Source organism: Dama dama, chromosome 16 (genome assembly GCF_033118175.1).
Source record: "Dama dama isolate Ldn47 chromosome 16, ASM3311817v1, whole genome shotgun sequence".
In the NCBI taxonomy this organism is placed as follows: Eukaryota; Metazoa; Chordata; class Mammalia; order Artiodactyla; family Cervidae; genus Dama; species Dama dama.
Window position 1 is genome coordinate 41,494,298 of NC_083696.1, and position 24,860 is coordinate 41,519,157.

The window sequence follows — 24,860 nt, forward strand, 5'->3', positions numbered from 1 at the left end:
CTTTGTAAATTACTAGAACATTTTGCCACTTGATAGGGAAAGAAGCAAGTTCTTAATAAGTTTGCATTTGCGGAACATAAAACTACTTACTTCTTAGTAGGCTGTCACTTGTCATTAGAAAATTGGTACTTGGCTGAAAGTACTTCTTAAAATCTGAAAACTTAAAATTTGATCCTTCTTCCTTTGTCCGAATTATACCTTAGTGAAGATGGATAACCTTATTTGTTGGCAGAGCCAACAAAAACAAATACATACATACAGTTCGATGATCTGCAATAAAGATTCTAGGTGTTTTTGTCAATGTAAGGTAAGTTTGTGTCAGGAAACACTGTCCAGAGACATTTGACTTGATGCCTGGGATAGCCTGGAAAGTAATAAATTCATTCTTCAACTGAATAAAAGCTCCACAAGATTTCTTGAGGAAATCAAAGTTTAAAGATAACTAACTGGCTTTTGCATTTATTAGGTTGACTCATGTGAAACTGCTGATAACTGATCAGGAAAAAAGGCTCTTGTGGGGGTATCCCTCTTGCAGCTTCATTGTTTAAAAAAGTCTGATGTGGTTGGGGAAGATTTTAACTGTGGCACTTGGTAATGACTGGACTGGGCTTAGGACTGCACTGGGGAGACACCATCTCTAGTGAGGGTCTTGCCTCTGACATTGTTTTTGTGGAAGGAAAAGGAGGAGTATGGGGTTCTGCTGATCAGTCAGCATTTCAGGATAGTTGGGGGAAAGGGTTTCTTCTTCAAATATCTGTGAGAAAGTTATTTTTGTCTTATTTACTGCAGAATTAGAAATCCAGGTCAAGGGAGCATGTGACTGGAGTGTTCTGCATATTAATGAAGGCCGACCATTTTCTATGAGGCTTAGAGACAGACTTGACTAAGATGAATCAATTCTACTTGCCTTCTAGATATTAGAATGTATTTTTTTTGGCCTGTGAAATAACTTTGGACTAGAGACCAAAAGAGCAGACAAAGGTATATCTACTGGACAAGAGTGGCTCTCTAGAGCCTGTGATTATTGAATGTCACTCTGCATTAAGGTACAGGAAGATATCGTAGTACCTTAATACTTTTCAATGTTCCTGGAAACTAAATGCTTTTACATCTGGGTCCTACATAGCAAAGGGGATGAGAAATAGTCCCTTTCATGGTAGTTCTGTTCTACATTTGACAATTCTGGCTCATGAAATCTACCAAGTATTCTGGGGATAATATCTGTCCTTGAACTTGTCAGGGTCTATGAGTGACGCCTAGCCCACGAGCATATGTCAGAACATTAACTCGGGTTTTTGCAATTACTACTTCTCTCCTGGTTACCCTGTTGTTACCTGGAAGCTCATAAAGAGATAGAGAGGCTTCACTTGTTACAGCTGTGGACCCAGCATATTTGCTATATAGAGAATATATGGACTAAAGGAGTCCTGCTTTTAAAAAGATATGGAATCAGACTTCATCCAATGAGAAACAAGCTAATTTCAGAGTTGAGGGGTCCCTTGTCACCCACTGGCTTTCAGGAATGCATGTTTCATGTGTTCAGAATGAGACATGTCCCTGCCAACACACTAGACTTGATTGCTGAAACCAGGTCAGTAGAAACCATTGAAGTTTATTGGCGGTCACAATGCTTACACTGTATGCAGCAAACACCCTTACAAGTCTATCCGCAACCTGATCACGCAAGAAAGGATTCACCACACAGTCGCCAGAGGAGAAGGAAAAAAAAAAAAAAATAAACAGGCTTGTTTCTGGGGGTAGAGGAGAAAAATAAAAACAAAACCTAATTGATGAGTGTCCCATGGGCGAGAGCTGAACTAGAGATGCGTACAACTAGCAGCAACAGTTGTGGAAAAAGTACAAGGCAAATAGCTTTCTCCGTTAATTTTCCTCTGTAGGTTAATTTTTTTTAATATTCAAAACATTTATTATGGTTTTCATTTTATAAAAATGTATATTTTTAAAGGGGTGGGAGAATGTTAAATACTTCATGCTAGGCAGACCTTGTTATTAAGAACCCCTCCACTGTAGTAACTTCCTCCAGTTCATACATTCACGAGTGCAGGGTACATATATAAATATCCACACGCACACATCCACACACACTGCCTCGAGGGCTGGGGAAGACTAAAAGTTATTGGCCACACATGACTGGGCCTCTGGTGGACTCATCCAAATTGCTCGACAGGAGAGCCACTGGCTCAACTCCTTTTCTCTGGTCTCCACTTTGAACAGAGACCAAGAACCCTAAATTATAGAGTTACATCTGACTTTTAAAAGCAAGAGGCATATGTCTGAGGATGGGGGATCGGCAAAGTGGGAAAGAGGATGAAGCTAAGAACGCCAAACACTTTTAGCTGGAGTTGTCGGTCACTGCAAGAGGCCAAGGAACCGAGGGCGGCATCTAGGCTGACGGGGGAGGAGGGGTGGTGCTCCGCATGGCTTAGAGTTCCTAATAACAAGGGTAATACAGTAACAGGAAGTGATAATTCGGGGGGGCAAGGGAAGGGCAATAAGAAAAAATATACATTTGGAATTTTTACTTTTTTTTTTTCTTTTTGCCTCTCTACACTGTGTCACTAAATATATCTCTGCACGTTCACACATCCTTGTCCAGTAAAGCTTCAGGCCACCAGAATACACATTTTTTCCTCACTCGCATACACAACCCCTCACATCAGCATTGGTGCACTAGACTCTGTAAAAATTTTTCAGTCACACTTTGTTTTTAAACTTGAGTCAATATAAACCTTGTTCAAAATGTTATGAAAAAATGTACATGTTTATACAAGGCAGGTTGTGGCAGGACACTGGGGGTTCTTTCCCCGCGGGTGGTCCCAGGAGGGGGGCTGGAGACTCACACATTTGTGCCTCTGTCTCCGTATCTCCTCCCACCACCCTTCCCACCCAAGCCCCCAGGAACCAGCAGCGCCCTGCCCCCGAGTGAGTGCACGCACACCCCTATTCCCTGGGGAAGAAGCTAGTTGACCTTTGCCATTTTCCCCATACCCCTGGAGGAGGGGGCCAGGATCAGCCAGGCCCTCTCCATTGTAATTGTTCGCCCCCTGGGTCAGACCAAAGGGACACTGCTCTGTACAGGTAGAGTCCAAGGAGGTGTCAGCTCATCATATCATTGCTATTCACTCCATACGTGGAATTCTTCATCGAGTCGTTGACTTCTCGACGGAATGCCGACAGGTTCTGGGTGAACCTACAGAGAGGAGCATGTAGGTTGGGGGAGCAGAGTGGAAGGGAAAGGTCTTTGCCGAAAAAGTTTCTAGCAAGCAAGTGGCTACTGAGAGGCAGAATGTTTGAAGCAATGGGTTCTAAGGTCAGTTAATTAGGTTCAGTCCTAAGACGAAGGAGAAGTTGGGCTAGTTTTGCACCCCTTTCTCCCTGACACCTTCAAGGCAGGCTCAAGATCTGGTTAAATCCAGGGCTCTGAGGATCATTTCGGGCTCATGGCAGCACAAAAGGAATCTCAGTCTCATCTTTGTCAGATGGGAAGTAACCCTCCCGAGGTGAGGGCTGGATGAGAATGAGGCTGTCTCAGGTCTTAACGCCAAGAGACCGGTGCTGGCCAGTATGGCAGCCGTTAGTACAGGCGGCTCTACAGCACCTGAGTGCTCAGAGCAACGGAGGAACTGAGCGCAGTGAAAAGACATTTAAAATGCAGTTCCCCAACTGTACCTCAATTACCTTGAAGTTAAAAGCTGTATTTTTAATTAATTAAAATGAAAGAAAATTTTAAAAATCAATTTAGGAAAACCTGACATAAGTTCAGTTATTGAACAACTAAGTATGTCTGGAACAACTAAAGTATGAGAGTCTACTTTGTCAACTGTAACTCTTAGGAAGTCTAAATACAAATTAAGTATTTCCGATGAAAATTTAGCATCTGAATTGAGATTTTCTGTTGATTGTAAAATACGCAAGATCTTGAAGACTTAGCACAATAAAAACAATGTTAAAATTCTCAGTTTAAAAATACTGATTACACATTGACATATTATTTTAGACACATGGGTTAAATAAATAAAATATATTGAACATTGTTTCTTTTTACAGCAACTAGAAAATTTAAAATTATTTCGTGGCTTGCTTTTCTATTGGGCAGCACTTCTTTTTAGACAGCATCTAGAAGACTTTGAAGGAGTCTCCTACGTTTCAATGATCTGAAAACTAACAGTTGCCCAGGATTTCTTGGCAGAGCCTTCGACACTCACCTGTCTCTGTTTTTCGTTAGAAGGTTTCGCTCGATGCCTTCCATCAAGTTTTCAAAGCACAGATGCATAGCCTGCTGCTTCTCTGGTGGCTGGCTGTTCACGATACTGTTCCTTAGGTCAGAAAAATACTGCAGGGCAGAGAGAGAGAGAAGGTAAGGAGAGAAGAGGCAGAAAGGTTGACTAGCCCCTCATCACCTGAGGAACAGGAGTGTTCTAGAAGAAACAAAATTGGATACTTTTTTAAAGTTTAAGCAAGCACTTGTAGGATATCATTATCTTACTTAAAAATCTATAATTTTAAAGCGATAAATGCTATGAGGGTCACCTGATACAGATTCTTCTTCTTTTTTTTTAAGATTCTTCTTTTATAAGAATCTCTAGACTTATTTATGTCTGTTTACAGCAGAACTGGAACTAGAATGTAGGCCTCAGGTGCTCTCATCTCCAGCGGCTTCTCTCCTTGTCACACTTCCTCATCCTTCCCCTTCTGTCTGAACTGCTCCAGGTGCTAACTTGTAACGTTTTAGTGACTGTGTTCTGTTCAGAGCATGAGTAGGACATGCTCAAAAGATGGGCCGAGTTCTCTCTCTCACCACTGCGGGCGTGTCTGTCTTTCCCCCAGCGCCCTGGACACCAGGGAGCTGGTTCTCCTACCTTTTCATTAAGTAGTATCAAGCCGAGTAGGGGTCGGGACATAGACCACTGGTTCCTACAGTCTTCGAAGATGATGATATTCAGCACCGTTGACAGCATCTGGAAATGGAGAAGCGGAGGCAGTGACCTGGTGTGTGGCTGCCCAAACAGAGCTACAGATCCCAGACAGAGGAGCTTACTAGGCTGAAAGCCTTTTCTGTTGAGAGGAAACCAAATAGTTCATGAAACTTCATTTAAATCTATTATAAGGTGAGTTACAAGATATTCCCTTTCCTGGTCTTTAAATTGGTTTGATAATTCATTTAAAAATGGACCTTTCCAGTTAACCCTGATTTTTGTGGGTAATGGGATCAGTCAAGTAAATGATTATAATAGGCAAAATCACCCTGCACTAAAGCTCTCAGGATCTTTTCTCAGAAGAGAGAGATTTATAACATTTTTGGGATGTTTACTACTACTTAGAGAAAAACGTAGATACATATGAGGTTGGTTAAAATATTATTGGCTAAAAATCTAAATTATTCCATTGATTCTTTTTCGTTATCTATTTTTATCTGGTGTATTTCTGCAAATCTTATTTTTTAAAAGATTTTGCATACAAATTAAATAATGGTAGGCATATGGTTTGATCTTCATGTGTGGTCAGTTATCTCCTTTTGTCATGCACTCTTTTTTCTTTTTGTTAAACTGAGAGCTTTATTTGAAAGGTAGAACATGCAAGTTTTTTGGCTGCAGTGTGGCTAGCAGGGATCTTAGTTCCCCAACTAGGGATCAAACCCACGTCCTCGGCAGTGAATGTTTGGAGTTCTAACCACTGGACTGCCAGGGAATTCCCTGTCCTACACTCTTATTTCTATTTTGCAAGTGGCAGTACAAGTTTTACAGCTGGATACCCTAACCCACCCTCCATTTATAGTGATGGATGAGCAAAGCCACTGCCATGGAAGGAGGAGCGTGCTCACGGGACGGGCCCAAGGCATCAGGGCTGGTGTGACACTCAGAAGAAAAACTCAAAACCGGATTGTTTCAGACTTTTTATCTCCACATTCAGTGACTCCTCAGCAAACTCAAAGATCTGCTGCCATTTTAACGCATAAAATTCTCCTTGGCAGCATTAACCAGGTGAAAGGTTGGTCAAGTTCATTATCTTGCTGGGCCTGCCCCTCTCGGAGAGGTTCTCTCCCCCATGCCGCCTCCTGCCCCTCACACTCCTCACCTGCTGGATCATCTCTGGATGCTGCTGCATGATATGCAGGAAGCGGTCGCTCTCCTGGGTCAGGGGCGTCGTCCTCTTCTTGGTGCTACGTGAAAGCTGCTTGAAGAGGTATGTCACGATGTGGTCCAGGCAGGAGCAGCAACCTGTGCATACCATGGTGTCTGGAAGAAACCAGGGCAGGGATGGAACAGAGCAGGGGTATTGAGCTGCCACCGGCGATGTAGGTGAATGTGAGACGCCAAGCTGAGACCCCTCAGAGGCAGCGAGCTGGACTGGGGACGTGGCCAGCGTAGGCAAGACTACCGCGTGGGATGCTGTCTGTTAACCTCTCACCCTCATCTTACAGCAGGGTTTAATGCCAAATCTGAAAATGGGCTCATCGTAATAGCTAATAACAAACACTACTGAAAGTAGTGACTTCATAGGATGTGGACTGACGTCTTCATAAAAAGTGACAGACAGCTTACAAAAGAGCAAGTGCTTTTATTGTGTCAGATACTGTGCTAATGTTTTATCCTCTTGAGAACGCCAGGAGGTAGGTGTTCCATTTTACCAATGAGTAAAGAGAAGTGTGTAGAGGTTCTATGACTTGCCTCAAGGTCTAGTAACTGCAAGTAACTGGAAAAGCAATGATTAGAATCCAAGCACGTGACGTGAGCCTGTGCTCCAAGTTACCTGGGTGATGTCACTGAACCCAGCTTAGTACAGCCTATCAACACTACAGTGTTAAGACTGGGGTGCTGAAACCTTCTTTTCTCTCTGGCATCTCTGGGGAAGTGTGTGGTGTAAAGCTGCAGGTGTCTGTGCGTTTTATAAACGGGACATTGCGTTGCACTATGGCCTGCAGACAGCACTGATTTGTGAGGCTCGGACCACAGGCCTGAACGAGTAAGCCACGCTGCTTCTGTGCATGCCAAGGTCCCTCTGTTTGCAAGAAGCTAAAAAACAGCCTTCCAAGGCAGGATCTGATACCTGGCTGGATGGTTCTAGATACGGTTATGCATCCTGTTGGAGGTAAGTGCGTATCAAGGAAGTGGCCCAGAGGTGTGGCTAACTCACCATGGCAGACAATTCAAAAGTCATTCTCTGTGCATTTGCAACAAATTATGATCATTTTTCAGTTGACTTATCCATCCTATTTATGTTTTGCTCAGCTTAGTATAAAAACGTATTTTATTCTCTGCACGCATACACACCGACTAAGACGGCTGGCTGGCAGGCAGCGTGGTAACAAAATGGTTGACCAGAGCCAGGTGGAGGAGGATGAAAAGGCTTACGGAGCACGCTAGGTAAAACACCCCACTGCTTCCACTGCCCTAAGGCTAGGATCCAAGCACCCTGACGCAGCTGAAGGGCGGCCTCCGTGACCTCCAGAGCTGCCTGCCTCCTCGCTTCCTTCAGCTTCGCCTCACTCCTCTCTCGCCATCTGGAGTTCCTGGTTCTTCCTTGCCTCTGGGGGCTAGTACTTGCTGTTCCTGCTGCCCAGAGGCTTCTTCCCCAATTCATCTGATGACGCCCACTCAGTGCCTTGCAGGACGCCCTCCTCAAGGCCAGGAGTTCGGGTATTCTTCTGGGGTGCTCCCACAGTGCTCTGTACTCACCCCACCGCTGTGTGTACCCAGGTAAGGGCGGGAACCGGCAGCCGTCTGTTTACGTGTCTGTTTCATCTACCAGATGAAAAGCTCCCAAGGGACAGGGACTAATTACTAGGTCCTTAGTGCCTAGTCTGTAGGAGGGCATCAGTAAGTATGTGCTGGAGGAGAATGTTCCCAAGAGTTATATACTCTGGTGTGAGGGTCAACTCCCCAAAGCAATAATCCAGTTGGGGCAAGGTTCTCCCTTCTGCTTAGTGAGGTGGTAAATCGACCAGCCCACTCACCCGCCCAGGTGCTTACCGAGTGCAGTAAGTCCTTCAGAAATGGAAGAGAGAATATACATGATGACATGAGGCTCCAGGCTTGCAATAAAGTTCATGTGGTCCTGGGTGAGGACTTCCAGTAGTGAGTAGTAAGACTGGCTGAGCTTGGGGTAATCCTGTAGGAGAAGCAGGGTTAGAGTCAGCGGAGGCAATGTGTACCTCAGCACATGTGAGCACGGTCAGAAATAAACAGCCTAGTGCCCTTCAGATGGGGAGACAGAAGGGCCCAGTGGAGCTAGCTTCTAGTTCTTTAGAGAAACATTCAATCATGGCCTCAGATTCTGTCAGCAATGAAGCCCAGGGCTCACCAGGAGGTCACTGTGGGGGATCGACAGGAGCAGCTTGATGAAGGTCTGCAGAGCATTGTCCAGGGCGTCATCCCCATAGAGACGGAAGACTCCAAAATTGACATAGCTCCCGCTGAGAGCAGCCTTCAGCATGGAGAAACAGATGGAGATGCCTTTGAGCTTCAGTGCGTAGACCTGATCCTTTGGGACCTCTCCTAGTGTCAGGATGCGATTGCCTGAGTAGACGAGATATATTTACTCAATCACGTGGTAGCTCACAGGCCACACACCAGCTCAACCCTCTTAGTCCAAAACCCCTTGGCACCGGGCGGCGCTCTAACAAGTGTGTGAGCAACACAGCACGCCTTGGCAGCGCTGGCCTGAGACCCACACTGCGGAGTGTGGTGACTGGGCTAGAAGTCAATTCCAGGGCTCTGCTCCTCCTAACTGCTTACCATACATTGTTATCATCTTGCTGGTTTCTCTGAAGAGTAAGATGCCATTGGGGGATGAGACATCAAACTGGAGTCGCTGGGATCTGAGAGGATAACACACAGGAGATAAAAGTCAGAGGTATGTTGCTGGAAGACTCACTCTTGCCTGAGTACCTTAGGTGAAACTTTTTTCGTGAAGACACAGACCACCTTTCCTAATGTGAAATAAGCAAGTTAATCCAAGATAACCAGTGATGTAGCTTGTATCTTGAAAAAAAACATGATACATTCAAGTTTTGCTGCTTCAACTGAAAACATTTAAAAGAAAGAAAATGAAGCCAGAAATAAAATTATTTTTTGATGGGACTGAGAGCGCTACCTGGGGAGTCAAGCCGGGAGGGCAAACAGCGTCAGCAGCCGGAGCTCTGCATTCCTGACCGTCCCCTGGGCCGGAGTTCTCCTCTGCTGCTTAACGAGGTCGGTGACCTGATGGCCGGTAGGGCCTCAGACCAACACGAGTCCTCTTGATTCTTCTCTCCCCTCCCCACAGAGAATCCACCCAGACGCCCAACATGTCCTGAACCCGCCCGCCAGCTGGCAGGTCCTTCTGCTTCCACTCCTGCCCCTGGGGTCTCATTCTCCACGTGAAGCTACAAGGACACCTTTAAATAATGTCAAGGAGATCATTTTAATCCCCGCTTAACATGCTCCAGCAGCCTCCCACACACTGAGAGTACACACCACGCCTCACCACTGCTGTCCTGAGCTGCCGCATGATGTGTCCGACCGGTCGCCCACCAGGGTCCCCCTCCTTCCCGAGGCTTCAGCCAGCAGTGTTCTGCTGTCTCAAGTCCCAGCAAGCTCCTTCTGTCTTAGGACCACTGCAGTTGTTTTCCCCGTTTTGACTGCTCTTTCCCTCTCCTTGCAGGGAACACCAGAGTGCTTCTGGTCATCTGTATTATTGTCTCTGAGAATCCTTCTCTTCTTCAACTCCCTTGTTTTATTATCTTACTTTTTTCAAATGATCTTCCACATTTCTTTTACTGCCTATCGTCCCTCCAGAATGTGGGCAGAGGTTTTGTCTGACACAATCAATATCAAAGTGCCTAAGTGGCAAAGAGCAGAAGTTCTTAAATGTTTATTTTATAAACAAGTCTTAACTATAAGCCTCACAGGTGGCTCCAGCCTCTGTGACTATCACCTACTTCTTCACTAAGATAGTTGTAAAAATGACCAATTCTCTCAGCTGTGCTGGTACAGATGCAAGGCAGATACAGAGCTGAAGTTCTAGTGAAGTCAAGGTGCTGAAGCTGTCTTTTCTTTACGCCCTTAAACTGCTGGGCAAATCTAAAATGTAGTATTTTGGAAATCTTTCTTAATTTAAGATAACCTTTACTGATTCAGCTGTCTTCTGCCTAACAATGAATACATAATGGGACATATGTATACTTATGGCTGATCCCTGTTGTAATTATCCTTGATTAAAAATAAATTAATAAAAAAAAATTTATAAATGAGACTCTTGGTCATCAGATTCACTTAAGAGTGGGTATTTGAGACACTTTTTAAAAAGTGACTTACTTCCTGCAAGCAGCTATGGCCTTGTGTGGGTGGGGACATCCTTCTTTCAAACAAACAAAATCAGAGCACAGTCTTTCAGAAGTTTTCAAAGTTTGACAGCAGTGAATCTTAGTACCCTCTACAATCTGCTGAAAACACTAGATAAAACAAATCATCGTAGGGTCTGCTCAGATGAAGGGCAGTGGGGCCCTGCTTACCTGTTGTGGACCAGTTCAGCCATCAGCTTGAGCACAGGTGTAGTACAGGCTGGGTCATGGTACCACAGCTCAATGGCCCGCTGCAGGATGGGCATGTAGGAGGGGTAGCTGTAAATGAAAAGCTAAGGAAGAATTCTGAATCCAGAAAGGTACAGAATTTCTCAGCACTGGTCAGGCACAAACTGCCAAATTACAGTTCTCTGATTTCCTGTCTCCTGCTTGCTAATCTTAGAGTCTTTCTAAACAGAAGGTTCTAGAGTGACTGTGTGTCCTTTACCTCGTAACGGGCATCTAAAGACACACTTTAACTTACATAATGCCTTTCTTCTGAGAAGCACAATGCATTTCATCTGGTTATTTGTCCTCTTACCACTTCTGTGAGGTGACAGGGAAGCATAACTGTACATAACTGTTTGAGGAAACAGAGGGACTTAGATGTCAAATGATTTGTTACAGGTTATGAAGTTAGTAAGGTTTGCCTTTCTAACTCCTAGGACAGCTGTCTTATTTATCAGTAGATTGAAAAATCTCTTTTCTAAGTGTAGCAAAATTCACATGCAATAATTCCAAAGGGATTTATAACTGGGACCCCAAATAGAAACTGAGGAGCCCCACCTCACTCACTTCTCAATCTCAATGACCAGGCAGCTTCGTGTCATTGGATCACTGAGGAATGAGAACTCGAAAGATATGGCTGCCTTTTGGGTAACTCTTCATCTTCTCAGCCTTGCAATTCCTTCCTCCCACCTTCCCCAATGACTCCATCACCCCTTCACCCTCCAGGTAAAGCTTGCGGAGGTGCACTCCTAGCTTGAGTTAGGATACATCCATTCAAACAGCATCATGAAGCTGGTCTTGGCATTGAAGGCAAAAGCTATCCCTCTCAGGTCTCTTACGAGGCCAACTAGAGTTCGCTGTGGCAGAAGGCAGAAATATGTTAAGACAGAAGAAACACCAAACCTATCACCACCCGATGGGAATTTCATCTTCCTCCTCCCATCATTCAACAAATACTCCTTCCCAAGTATTCTGACTCGATCTCTCCCGTACAAGAGAGAGAAGTGCAATCTCTTCTAATGGAAAACTAGTCTTGGATGCTTTTTATATCCAGAGAACGGGATGGTTTCCTGGCCCATCATAGCAAACACAGAGGCTGATAAGATTTTAAGACATTATGTGCTCGCTTCGGCAGCACATATACTAAAATTGGAAGATTTTAAGACATTGATGCAATAAACTGTATGTAAAAGAAAGCTTATTCAAGAAGAGGTGGGAGAGAAAAAGGCAAAAAGGCACATACAAGAAGACGGAGAAGAGTCACATCCCTAAAGGTCTGGCACCACATCTAGTTACAAAGGCGTCAGTGCCACAGGAATGCAAATGCAGACCCCGCCAGGAGCAAGACAGAAGTCTGCAATACTATTTGCCTTTTGGTTGGGCTATCTAGAAAGAAGACTGATGTATCGGAACTTGGACCTATAAAGTACTAATACTATGCTTTTAAAGAATAAAAGCCTGTGACCCAATGAGGTCAATAATTTGTCCATAGTCCTGCCAGTAGGCAGCAAGAGGGCCAGGGTTAGGACACCAAGATTCCAAATTCAAAGCTCTCTTTCTCAACAGAATATTGACTAGTGGGCCCTGAAGAGCAATGAAACCACTTTCCAAAAGCTAACAGCCACCAGCAGGCACACTGGGTACCTGACTCATTTGTAAAAAATGTCTGCATTTTTGCTAATGGTCTGCTTACAGCTCTATTCCTAAACTGATACCATAAACTCAACTTTAAGTCTAAGACATGGGCTTGTTATATGAGACATGACAAAGATATAGTGATGGTTGTAGTTCATGGCCAAGGTGGTTCTTTCATTAATTTCACTTATTTTGTACACAACTAATGTGATGGGGAAAGGGCTGCTATCCCTCAGTTATCCTTGATAGCAGTGCCCATCTCAGACCCCAGTACACCAGAGTAAAGAGGAGTTTGGTAACTGGTGTTGCTCTCTGACTTCCTTGTTAATTTGGAGAGAGAACACCAAGAGGCTATCTAGAGATGAAAAGGGAGAATTTTATAATGTCAGGTGAAGTATGGCATTTTAGGGGGCAATACCTCTGGGCTATTTGGTGGCTCTAAAATTCAATATTAGTGTCATCAACACTACAGAAAAGTCCTACAAATATTAATAGTCCACTGTTTCTGGTTTTGGTACAGAGATCTATAGGTAAAGAGAGCAGGTGTTCAAGAAACAAAAAGAGGAGGAAAGCAAAAAAAAAAAAAAAAAAAAAAAAAAACTATTCTGACAGCTAGAAATCAATAACTGAAGGTAACTTTAAAATTCCATTTATATGGAAATTCACAAACCCTTCTAAATGACTCATGGGTCAAAGACGAAATCTTAATGGAAATAAAATGCAAAAAGCTGAATGATAATGAAAGATGCTATATATCATAGCTTGTAGATTCCAGAAATCTGTTTCAAAACAATGTGAAAACTTAGTGCTACTAAACCACTTAAAAATGGCTGAGATGGTACGTTTTATGTGTTTTTTTTTTAGCACTAATTAAAAAAAAAAACCCAACACTTATGAAATAATACACCTAGAGAGACATTTATAGTTTTAAATGACTGTATTAGGAAAGAAGAGCTTGAAAAGTGAAGTGGCAACCACTGCATAGATTCAAGTAAAAGGTATGAAGATAAAGATTAAGCAGATATGAAGGAAATAGAAAACACAGATAAAACAGAAATAAAACAAAGAAAAAGAAAAAAGAATTCTTTTGTGTGCCGTGAGGCAAACTAATAAACTGACAAACCTCTCATAAGACAATCTAGAAAAACCAAAGAAAGCACTAATAAGCAGTATTGAAAATGAAAAGGAGACATGACCAAATATACTTCAGAGATTAAAAGGCAATGAGAAAACATATTTACATTATGCCAATACATGTGAAAACGTAAAGATAAAAAATCCTAAGAACTGTTTAAGAACATAAAACACTTTAACATAAACAGTTTATAAACTTATGTTGGTTCTTCTATTTAAAAATCTCAGGAATCCAAGAGACTGAATAAAAAGCTGTATCAGTAGAAAATCTATAGATAAAACATTATTTTCTGCAGTGCTATCTAATCCAGTCTCTCTCAGGGGCTAGCCCTCAGCCAGAAGCAGATCAATGGGTGAAGGACTCACCTTTGCCTCTTGTTCGTTGAAACTATTAGTGCTAAACATCTGGGCCACAGCTTCAAACGCTGCTGTGAGCGGCAGCATGAACTGCTCATATTGGTCTTCATCCTCTCCTGTAAGGAAAATAACCCGGGCTGTGACCCCAATACAAAACGTGCAAGGCTGTGGTATACGTGAAAAGTAAGTTGGTGTAAAAGAAGAACAGACCCAGGGATAATTCAGAGCAGTCTCTTGATTATCCCAGTAGGTACTAGTAGTAATTTCAGAATAAAATTATGTACAGAGATACTTTTTTAAACTAGAAAAATCATCACAGCAGAAATCATCTAACCCAGGAATGCCCCCATTTTTTCAATCCTGAGGTTCAGTATCAAAGATTCTGATGTGTACAAGGTACTACGTTACTTATTTTTCCTTAAATGAGAACTACAGTCAGTCGAGAAATGACCGAGTCTGGTGTATGAGAACTAGATGAGACCTGAACCTGAATTAGGCGCACGTGGAGGAGTTTCTTATTACCCCCCTCCCCTTTTTAAGTAATCCTTCATAAGCAGAGAAGGTTTTACCTTGTAAGTTTAGCAGGATTAAACCTAAATAGCTAAAAATTATGATACTATTAAGCTTCAGGTTGTAAGTTGAGCCCAAACTGCTAATGCCACAACCAGAGCGAGAAGGACACATAAGGTCGCCTGGTTCGTCCATGCCAGGGAAGTGGGTGCTGAGGACGCTGGCCGTCTCAGGTGGCTGCACCTCGATGTGGCAGGAGGGGTTACCTGGCCAATGAGATGCACTTAGGAATCTCAACTCTCAATTCCCGTATCGTACAGATGAGAATTATAAATAGAATTTTAAAACCTATCAGATGAAAACTTCAGACACATACTGTAAATCTCTTCCAGTTACAAGGATCATGATAGCACGATCTGTTCTTGGTGAAATCAAACTGTAACTTCAGATATTTTTGAAACAACAGAAAAGACTTCTCCCAACATTTAGTTTTCTATCCTCGCGTAAAAATTGAGAACAATGCCAAATTCCTTCACTAGCCACTAGGATTTATTGCAGTACCTAAATCCACCATGAGGAGACGCCCAAGTGCTGTGTAGAAGGTAGTTCGACACCGCATGTCTGTCAGGTTGGACTGATTGTTAATACCCAAAAATGAAAAGTGCTCGCTCTATTGAAAAAAGGAAACAAGTTACGAAGATAAAAACACAGGATTAGAGGCAGAATGCAAGCCAGTCATTTTAGAATTACTGAGCCCTTTCAAGCTAATGGCCATATTATCATTCCTTAATGGTAAATGAGGAGTATTAAAAAAAAATTTAAACTGTTATTGTTATTTACAACTAAGTTATTTTAGTAAGAGTAACAGTCGGTGACTTCACCATAACTCAGACTATCTAGATCCCAAACAGCAGCTCTGATGACAGTAAGCGTCATCTGGCAGTGTGAAGGCGTGTGGGGGGGACTGAGCGCCAAGGAGCTCAGTGTGAACAGGTCCGCTGCGGAGAGCTCGTGGGCGGGGAGGGGGCTGGAGGGCAGGACCAGGGAAGGGGCTCGACCACTCACCGTGTGATTGTTCAGCATGAACTGTACCGCGCTCAGCTTCACTAGCTTCCTTACACTACTGTATGTAAGGACAAAGGAAGAGGGTCAAGGAAAGGGTGATGCAAAGTAAGAATCTCTGCTGCACAATGGGCACTTTCTAGGTGAGAGCAGTTCCTTCCTTGACTATGAATCCCATGCCTGGACAGCCTATTTGTCTTAACCATTTGAATATGACACTGCCAAATGGGGGGAAAAGGTATTCTCTTCTAAACAGCATTTTAACTGATAGATGAGAAAAATACCCATCTCAAAGTCTATGTGTAAGAAAACAGCTAAAACCCAGCAGTTTCCCTCAAGAATCATGATATCCTAGAGTAGCTTTTCTCAATGGGGCTTCTGAAAGAGAATTAAGCCCTAAAGCCTGTGTATGGCGCCCACTGTAGGTGTGAATAAACCTCTCCTATGCATTTAGAATGAGACTAGCTCTGTATGAAAAAAAGACACCCAAATAATTTTTTTTAGGGTTTACTTCTCTTGTAGACGTGTGATAAGCTGTTTTGGAGCAATTCAACCTTCACAGCACACTGAATCCAAGTCAAGAGGGTGTGTAGCCACTACTTTTATTGCAAAGTTTATGATCAGGCTACTTCTACCTATAAGCTGATAGAAAAATCCAGATGGACTTTACTGCCACCTATGCTAAAACCTTGGCTTCAAAGAGTGTGTACCTATCAGAAAGATCTGTTGGGGATTTCTAGATCTTAGAGATAGCCAAGAATAAATCTTTGGGAGACTATTTCAGAAGACCCTGGTGGGCTACAGTCCATGAGGTCACGAAAGAGTATGACACAACCAAGCAACTTAACAACAAGAGACGATTAGTTTGTCGGCTGGCTCATTTTTAAGGTCTGGAATTAGCCTGGATTGTATGTGGGTATTGCCTTTGGTTCTGAGGAGAATGGAAAATACTTAAGTATGTGTGTGTGCTAAGTTGCTTCAGTTACTCTTTGCAACCCTATACACTGTAGTCTGCCAGGCTTCTCTGTTCATGGGATTCTCCAGGCAAGAATACTGGAGTGGATTGCCATGCCCTCCTCCAGGGGATCTTTCCAACCCAGGGATCAAACCTGCATCTCTTGCGTCTCCTCTATCAGTAGGTGGGTTCTTTACCACTAGTACCACCTGGGAAGCCCATACTTAGGTATACATAAAGCTAAATTAAAGTAGAAATGAAAGAGGCCCTAATGTCTCAGACTGTGTAACACCATGGTCCCTGTTTTGCCCAGAAGCCAGCTTAGAAAAGGATATCCAATGGAGAGATCATTGAGAAGCTGTAGTGTCTTGGAGGTGATAGGTTCACAACGGCCCCAGTACTTCAGGTTGGTGATGCTGGAGGACAAAAAGAAAAGAAAAAGCACGAAACTTTTGATATGCCTGGTGTTCTGGAGAGTTGGGAGAAGAAGAAAATCATCCATCACGAGTCACCACACACCTGCATCACCAATTCACAGACATCACAACCACAAAAAAATGGGTATAAAATCTCCGTACTTACATTTGGTTGACTAGAAAAATTATCCTTCAGATAATCTTCACTACTTGGTTCCAAAGCTACACTGGCCCATACCCAGGCCCTTGGAATTCTGGGGCACTCCAGGGCTGATTTCTGCAGCAAGGGCAAGAGATTTCTGCGGCAGTGATAACATGCAGACGTATGCAATTCTGCACCTGCACCATCCGCTGTCAGCTGCAGAATTCTAGTAGCCCTTGCTTCTGGATGCTTGGCTGGCAGAGTCCTTTAGACCCCCTTTGCTTTTTTTCATCTTAAGTGATTAACCAGCTCATGGGTATGAATGTTTAGGTCCAGGATGGTTGAAAGGAGGCAAAATGGCGCACTGCACACAGCCCTGGGTGATATATTTATTTGGCTACTACTGTGTGCGTTGATAAATTGAGCTCCTAAAAAAGGGGGAAATGTAAACAAAGCGGCATAACTTTAAAAAAAAAAAAAAAGAACCAAAAAGGGCCAATCAGGAGCTCCAACTTTGAAGACAATTCAAATAACAGTGCTTGATTTTTGCGATTCAAGACTCTGAAAGGGTGTGATGGTTCTCGAGAGGAGTAAGCCCATTTGAGTTAGAGTGGGGCTCCCCTCCTGGGGGCACACCCAGCGGCGATCAGCATCGGAAAACGGAAGCCGGCTGGGGCCTCTGGGCAGGGGGGTGACCTGGTGAGAGGCTGCAGAGGAAGGTCTGTTTTGCTAATGTCACAACAGGCTCCCCCCGACAGGTTCCCCGAGATTCCAGAGGCTGCCGATGAGATTCTGCACGGACAAAATGAAATCCTCGCCTGTTCAAGCCTGGAATGCTCTGGGGCCGGGCCGTATCTCTAAGCACAGCTTGCCACACACTCAAATGCACAAGTTTCTGACGCAAACGATCACTGCTGGAATACCAAGGCACTGGCGGCGCAACGCCAAGACCACACTGTACAGCCGCAACAGGACTGCGGGGGCTCCTGCCGAGGGCGAGCCAGGACACTTACATTTTCCCTATGAAGACGCTGAGGACCATGGTCTCGTCATTCAGGCCCAGCACCTCCGAGAGCCGGCGGTACAACTGGTGGTGTGTTTGGGGAAGAGAAAGCAACCAGAAAATACAGATAAGAAAAACCATATCCCAGTACTGATCCTGTCCTCATGAAGGAGGTTAAAACCATATGAAGAATGTGAACAACAGTGATGGGGAAGTCTTTACTGACGGGATGAGCTAGTTTCTGAGCACTACTAACTACTTTAGTATTTAGTAGTTTAGTATTTAGTATTTAGGGTTATTTAGTAGTATTAGTATTTAGTAGTATTTAGTATTTAGGGTTATCTTCAACCCTAAAATGATAAAAAAAAAACTGTCAAAACCTTCTGTTGTTTTGAACATCCATTCATGTACACAGGGACTGAGAACTGCCAATTTAGGGGAGACCAATGGATGTTGTGACTAGTCATTTATTAAGCACATGAAGTATATGAAGACTGAATGCAAAGCAGAGAGGAGAATCTAGCTGACTTCTACTCTTTGAGGAGTCTCCTGAAATTCTACAGAGCAAGAGGAACTATTTGGATTATTCTGATACTGAAGACTGTAACTAAACTGTTAACAGTCATTTCTTTTACTCAGAAACTCCACAAGCAGAAGTGAGCACTAAATGTAGCCAACTCAGAATCTGTTACCTTAGAGGATTTCTGCACCTGGTCCCCAATGTAGATTTTACGAAACTGTTCAAAAAAGCTCAGCATGGCCAATTCTAGTTTCTCGTTACCCGCCTGAGCCAAGCGAGAGTCTGTTAGGTTCATCAGCTGGAGCACCCTGGAGGAGGAAAAGCAATGATTCTCTCAACAGCAGGGTATCCTGGTCACCACAGAAAACCAACCTCCCCCCGAAAACAGGCACACACCCCCTCCCCTCACCCATCATCCTATTGGAAAGGCATTCTCTGCAGGCTCTAAGCTCCACTAGGGAACAAAACTCTCCCCTTCTATGCCTCAGGAACCACAGCCGAGGAATATGAATGACCAATTAGATATTTAAAACTTCCAGTCCCCTGAGATTCTATAGATGGAGGCAGAACTCATAACTGCTTAAAAACAGTGGGAAAAAATACTAGTACTAGGGTAATGGTCATCCCTGAAACTTCTGTGAGAACTCAAGTACAGCAATTTTATTTTCGTAGCCCCAGTTCCACAGCTATAAAATGAGGGAGACAGGACTAAGCCAGTGGCTCTCAATCTTTTTTCTCATAAAGCCATAAAAGGAAAGGAGACACATGAAGGACAATGCCCACAGGCAGGAAACACTTCCAGGGACCAAGAGCCGATATGCTACCTGTGACATCATCCCTTTCACCTGCACCCATTCCCCCAAAAGAAAGCATATTGGAATGCAAGTGAGTGGATGCTGGATGAGTAAGAATGATGTTATTACGAGTGAGTCATCTGACATTTTGATAATGTGAAAACAGGTAACAAACTATTGAACATTTTGTGACATCATGAGTGCATTGGACTCAGTCACTGTTCTGGAACACTCAAGTTGAGAGCTAGTATACAAGAAATTGTCTAAACTCAATTTATATTATCACACACACACAGTATTACACAAGGCTACAGAATCAGAAAGGTATTGGATTTCATCCTTATTAAATCTTTGTTCAATTAGGGCAGATGAGCATCTGATAAATAAGGTGGGGGTGGAAAGAGAAAAATGGGGATTTTCAGAATAAGAATAAAAATGTACTGAAATGTCTAGGGACCAATTCTAAGGAGTTATGTTAAAATGTCTAAGGAGAGCACCTCAAACTTTAGAACCCTTCAAGGTAGCAGTTCCTTGCAAGGTCACAAACCACATTCATGAAAATTGTTGTTCTTTAGTTGCTCAGTCGTGTCCAACTCTTTATCAGCCCCATGGACTGTGGCCTGCCAGGAACCCCTGTCCATGGGATTTCCCAAAGAATACTGGAGTGGCTTGCCATTTTCTCCTCCAGGGTATCCTTTCCACCCAAGGATCGAACCCAAGTCTCCTGCTTGGGAGGTGGATTCTCTACTACTCGGTCACCTGGAAAGCCCTTCATAAAAACACTAAAACATTATTTGCCCTTTCACCCGCATTCTCACAGGAGGGTGCAGTGGGGTTTTTCCAGAGGCTATAAGCTGTGTGATATCACTACAGTCTGAATGCAGAAGCAGAGAGGAGAATCCAGCTGACTTTTACTGTGCCAGACATTAAAACAAAGCTACTCTTCTCATTCATTTCTTCTGAAAAAAAGTTATTAAAAACAATATTATATATATCAACATGAAATTGGCTTATTATTTTTTAAATTAATTTGTAAATATTTTAAAAACGTAAAACGTCTCAGTTCTACTTCCTAATATGATAAATATTGATAGATATAGCCCATATGAACAAGTTCTTTGAGGACCTCTAGACTTTTTAAGATGGTAAAGAGTCTTGAAGAAAAAGGTCTGAGAATCTCTGCTGCAGAGGTTTAAAAAGATTTTTAAAAAATCCTGCCTTTTTATTTCAATAGTAAGTAGACTTTCAGAAATCACTAAATGCTCATTTACAGGTTTTTAGTAAGATGAGAATCACACAGACACAAAATAACTTGAAATCCTGTAGATAGAAAAGGGTATGTCAAGGCATCTGAAAGGCTGCAGAAATTCTGTAATTCATCTTTAGGGATATTTGAAGACCCCCAGTTTCCTATTAGACTTCCTATTTGACTATCAGGCAAGGCAAAAGCAGTCCACATTTCATTAACTCTGAGATACTGCACTTAAACGGAATTAAACGCTACTCTCCACTCCGTATCCTACTTATACTCTTAATTCTATGTCCACGATTTATTTCCTTGCTAAATTACTGCAGACGGGTTTTCAGTAAAGATTGTAGGCATGGCTGTGCTGTATTTATAAAAACTTTGGAATTTGGACCTGTAACAGTTTTTCATTTTCATGGGCAATCAGCTTCATAAAATTATACTTTGTAAATGGGAAGAAAAGCACTAACAGAAGCAGGTCAAATTCCCACGGCTCAGGACCCGAAAGGGGGTGTGAGGGTCAGAGCAGTGAAACGGGGCCTCTGTGGGAGCACTTACCGACAGACAAGCTCGCCGTCCATAGCATCCTGCTCATCAGTGCTGGCAAAAGAGACCCGGCCGCCAATCACTGCACCAATGATGTAAACCAGCCACGTCAGCCTTCCTGCAACAGGAAGAAGACCCGTTAGTGTCACCTCCAGTCGTCACTGCGAGGAGAGAGTCCTCCCTGTGAGGTTCACTTCTCACTGTGAACTCCCCTAACCTTAAGAAGCTGAAAAGGCCCTGAAGTCAGATGCTCCTCCAGAGAACAGCTACCCCTCTGCTCTAGTGAGGGTGACACCAAGGGCGAGACTCATCAGACAACCAAGGCTCCCCTATCAGACAGGGGCATTAGGCTTAGAATTCAGTACTTCCTTGAACACATCCACTACAGATATGACTTCAGTTGCTCTTCCCTAGTTCCCCAGGGCATTTATTATCAAATATTCTTGTGTATATGAAGCTAACTGAGGATGGGAGAAGTTTTCTGAAGCGGGGGAGGTGAAAGGCAGGTGACAGTGAGTGAAAGGGCACTGAGAGCAGTCGGCTGTCCACTGACCTTCCTGCACTGCGATGTCCATGGGGCTGGCGCTGGCACTCTGGAGCAGCTCCTGGTAGGACTGGGCAGACTGGTCAAACAACTGCACGAGCAGCGCACACGTCTTCTCGTATTCACAGCGCCCGATGGTAGACAGCTGGTCCAGCTGCTGCTGGACCAGACCTGTGTCCTCCAGGGGGTCTTCCAGTCCATCTCTACTCCCAACAGAAGAAGGAAGGAGCCCCCTTAAAATGTGTTGTTGACTTCCCTGTCACAGCAGCTCTCCTCCTCCATTCTGCCACCACATGCCGTCGTAGAGGCCCATATCCCAACACAGCTTTTTACCAAGGAAGGAAGGTAAGAATGGGCTGAAGGCAGGGGTCTCACCAAGCATCAGTCTCCTGAGGTATCTTTCAATCCCTAGTCCCGTAACATTTGTCTGCAGTGATTCTCCCAGTCCTATGCTTCTCAACCCTGAAAGCTCCCAGCTCTCAGCCTCTCGTTTGTTCCTGACGATAGTAAACTCTGAGACTACAAGTAGCCTATCCCTGCTGTGAGGCCACTCGTTCTGTGATCAGATGGGCTTTGGAATTCAGAAATCTTCAGATTTTAGGGAGGTACTGTATGCTTCTACACGTAACATGAACCCTCCATGGGCTGTGGCATGTCACGTACAATATTCCTGTAGCAAAATATATAAATATTACGAACAGTCACACTAAATAAAAATTTTTAAAAACACTACTATGTGTGTGCTACGTCGCTTCAATTGTGTCTGACTCTTGTGCAACCCCATGGGCTGCAGGCTGCCAGGCTCCTCTTTCCATGGGATTTTCCCAGCAAGAACACTAGAGTAGGTTGCTATACTCTCTTCCAGGGGATCTTCCCGACCCAGGGATTGAACTGCGGATTCTTTACCACTAGCGCCACCTGAGATTAAGTGGTCTCATATCAGCACATGTCAAGTTTTGCCACCAAATGAGTTTTGTGTCAAACTTACGAGAAAATTAAACATTCACATCTTAAGTTTCAGAACTGCAGACAAGACACTGTGGATCTATACCATGTCTTGTCGTATCCACTGGTTTCCTAGACTTAAAAATCTTACAAGCTGTCTACTGTTACATGGTTATATGACAATCCAGCAGCATCACTGCCACTACAATGGGCAGCTCAGAGCTGTGTGTTAACCATGGTCCATACACTAGGCCAGGACACAGTAATTTAATTCCCATTATACTCTGGCCCAAAAGCACATAGCTATTAGCTGAGTAACTGGGCCCAGAGCCCATACGTGTCCCCACTTCCCAACATGGCCTGCCTGAAACCTGCCGGGTCCTTAAGAATAAAAACTACACCACTAACAGAACAACGCTTTCCAGTAGGCTTCACCAATACCAACATTCTGAAATGATTCAAGTCATACACAATTGAGACTATAATTATTATGACAAATTTACTTGATTTGGGCAAATTATGACTGCAACTTAAAAATGAAAAAACAACCAACCAGACCTGCAGAGTTCAGGTAAATTCTCCTGAGAAACAGCCAATGAAAAAATATATAAGAAAGGTCTCTACACCAAGAATAACTGTATTTTATATAGGTCATTTCTCAAAGGGTCTGACATTTCTTTACTATAGAGTTCTGGTCCAGCTGGCAGTCAAGAAGACAGAACCCATGTGTCAGGGTAATGCAATCGGTGGCCAGCTGCCAGGGATTCTTAGATCTTCTAGTAAGCTCTGGATAGCATGGTTTATTTATCCACTTATTTCTTGAGAAGTTCACATTAAGCACCTATATGTTAAACGTTGTAACTGTTGTCATCTACAGCTTAGAAATGCTTCTCTCAAGTTTAACGAAAATCAGTGGCAAGGACAAATGTTATACTGATATGCTTTGTATTCCAAGATGCTGCTGTGGTGGGTGAAGAAGGGACATGAATAGGATATTAAAGAGAAAAAGACTCCTCTTTCAGACATTATGCTCTCAGCAGCTGCTGTGCTGACAGGAAAAAATACCCATTTCGGTGTTAGCTCCAATAAGATTCATATCAAGGATGCATCTACCAACTGGATGTCAGGTCCCTAGCAAGTCTGACACCAGGCATGTGTAGGGAAAAAGGGAGGCTGCCCATTTCCTTACCTGAGTATGATGTGCACAGATTCCAGACGGGATGTGATGTAGGCTTTGGTGACCTCAGGAGTATATGTCTCCAGCATGTGGGGCTCGGTGGCTTTCACATACGGCACGGAGGCTGCCAGCCGCTGCCATAGGCTCAGGAGATAGTGCACGCTATTTGGGGCAAATTCCCAATGCTAAAGAACACCAAGAGAGTAGGCCTCTGTTACCACCGTATCTCCTAGAGGTCCAATCTTAAATTTAGTATCTCTTAAGATGTTCTGATGTGACCTCCTAGAGGTCCCAGAAGCATCAAACCACAGATGCTCTAAAAGGAAGGAAGAGGAGAAAGAATCGTGGCTGGATGGACACAGCAAGGTCTATGAAAGGGATCCAGTAGAATCAGATGTTAGCTGTCATCTGTGTACATAGTACGTTAGTCTCAAGCCACTTGACATAAAGGATAAAGGCTTTTCTTTAAAAAAAAAAAAGATAAACTTTGATGGGTTTTGTTCTATGTACGGCAACCAGTCTAATGTGTTTACTGGTATTTCAGAGACTAATCATCCAGTGAGAAGAGTTGTTCTGAGCTGGTTGAGTAAGCGGCTCTCAGACATTAGTATGCAAGACAGGCTCGTAGGAAGCTTGTTAGAAATAGAAGTGCCAAGGCTCCTCCCTAGACCGAGTGAACCAGAAATGATGGGAATAGGACCCAAGCACCCGCATTTCTCATCAAGCTCTCTGGATGATTCTGATGCAATCCATCACTTTAGAGAACCACTGCCTACACATGGCTAAGAAAGAGAGGGTGCTGAGTCTTCTGCCTGTTTTTTAAGGGGGGGCTATGAAGGAATTCTCCCAGCCTTGAATCTAAGTATTATTCTTACAATTCCCTCATGTTCTCCTAACCACACTCTTTGTAATGTCACAAGGTCAAATAAAACCAACGAGCAAGAGAAGAGGTTCCACTGTTTAGGAAGAAAGAGTCAAGCAATCCACAACAAACCTGCAGGCTGGTCACCGTGAAGTTAGCTATCAATCGGATGACCTCGGGGTAGTTTTCCACTTTCACTAATTCTCCCAGTTGATAGTTACTCTTCAAGCGGGCCAGTAGTCTGCAAAACTCATGGTAATTGTTTGGGTCTGACAAACTCTGTGACAGCACAGGGGGGAAAAGAAAGTGTGAAACACGACTCACTAAACTGCTTCCAAAGGCATCTGGGATGGCACAGGGGGTGGGGAGGCGGCAGGAGATGTGCTTTAACTTCTGAGATGCTGGCCACCATTCTGAACATTTGTATGATTAAAAAATTTTT

At 43.6% G+C, this 24,860-nt stretch overlaps 1 protein-coding gene across 1 annotated transcript in view; it reads right to left on the reverse strand.

The window, feature by feature from the left end:
- Positions 1-1,592: 1,592 nt before the first annotated feature.
- XPO7 (exportin 7) overlaps positions 1,593-24,860 on the reverse strand; it is a 94,592-nt gene continuing 71,324 nt past the window's right edge. Inside the window, exons 10-28 of the mRNA XM_061163937.1 lie at positions 24,551-24,697; positions 23,569-23,741; positions 21,444-21,637; positions 20,903-21,008; positions 18,477-18,612; positions 17,795-17,868; positions 16,556-16,639; positions 15,272-15,332; positions 14,768-14,876; positions 13,706-13,812; positions 11,339-11,427; positions 10,514-10,621; positions 8,757-8,839; positions 8,323-8,537; positions 7,992-8,130; positions 6,097-6,257; positions 4,881-4,979; positions 4,227-4,354; positions 1,593-3,211 (exon numbers count right to left, since the gene is read on the reverse strand). Coding sequence (XP_061019920.1) covers positions 3,118-3,211; positions 4,227-4,354; positions 4,881-4,979; positions 6,097-6,257; positions 7,992-8,130; positions 8,323-8,537; positions 8,757-8,839; positions 10,514-10,621; positions 11,339-11,427; positions 13,706-13,812; positions 14,768-14,876; positions 15,272-15,332; positions 16,556-16,639; positions 17,795-17,868; positions 18,477-18,612; positions 20,903-21,008; positions 21,444-21,637; positions 23,569-23,741; positions 24,551-24,697 — 2,307 coding nt within the window. The 3' untranslated portion in view covers positions 1,593-3,117. The remainder of the gene's footprint in view (positions 3,212-4,226; positions 4,355-4,880; positions 4,980-6,096; positions 6,258-7,991; positions 8,131-8,322; positions 8,538-8,756; positions 8,840-10,513; positions 10,622-11,338; positions 11,428-13,705; positions 13,813-14,767; positions 14,877-15,271; positions 15,333-16,555; positions 16,640-17,794; positions 17,869-18,476; positions 18,613-20,902; positions 21,009-21,443; positions 21,638-23,568; positions 23,742-24,550; positions 24,698-24,860) is intronic.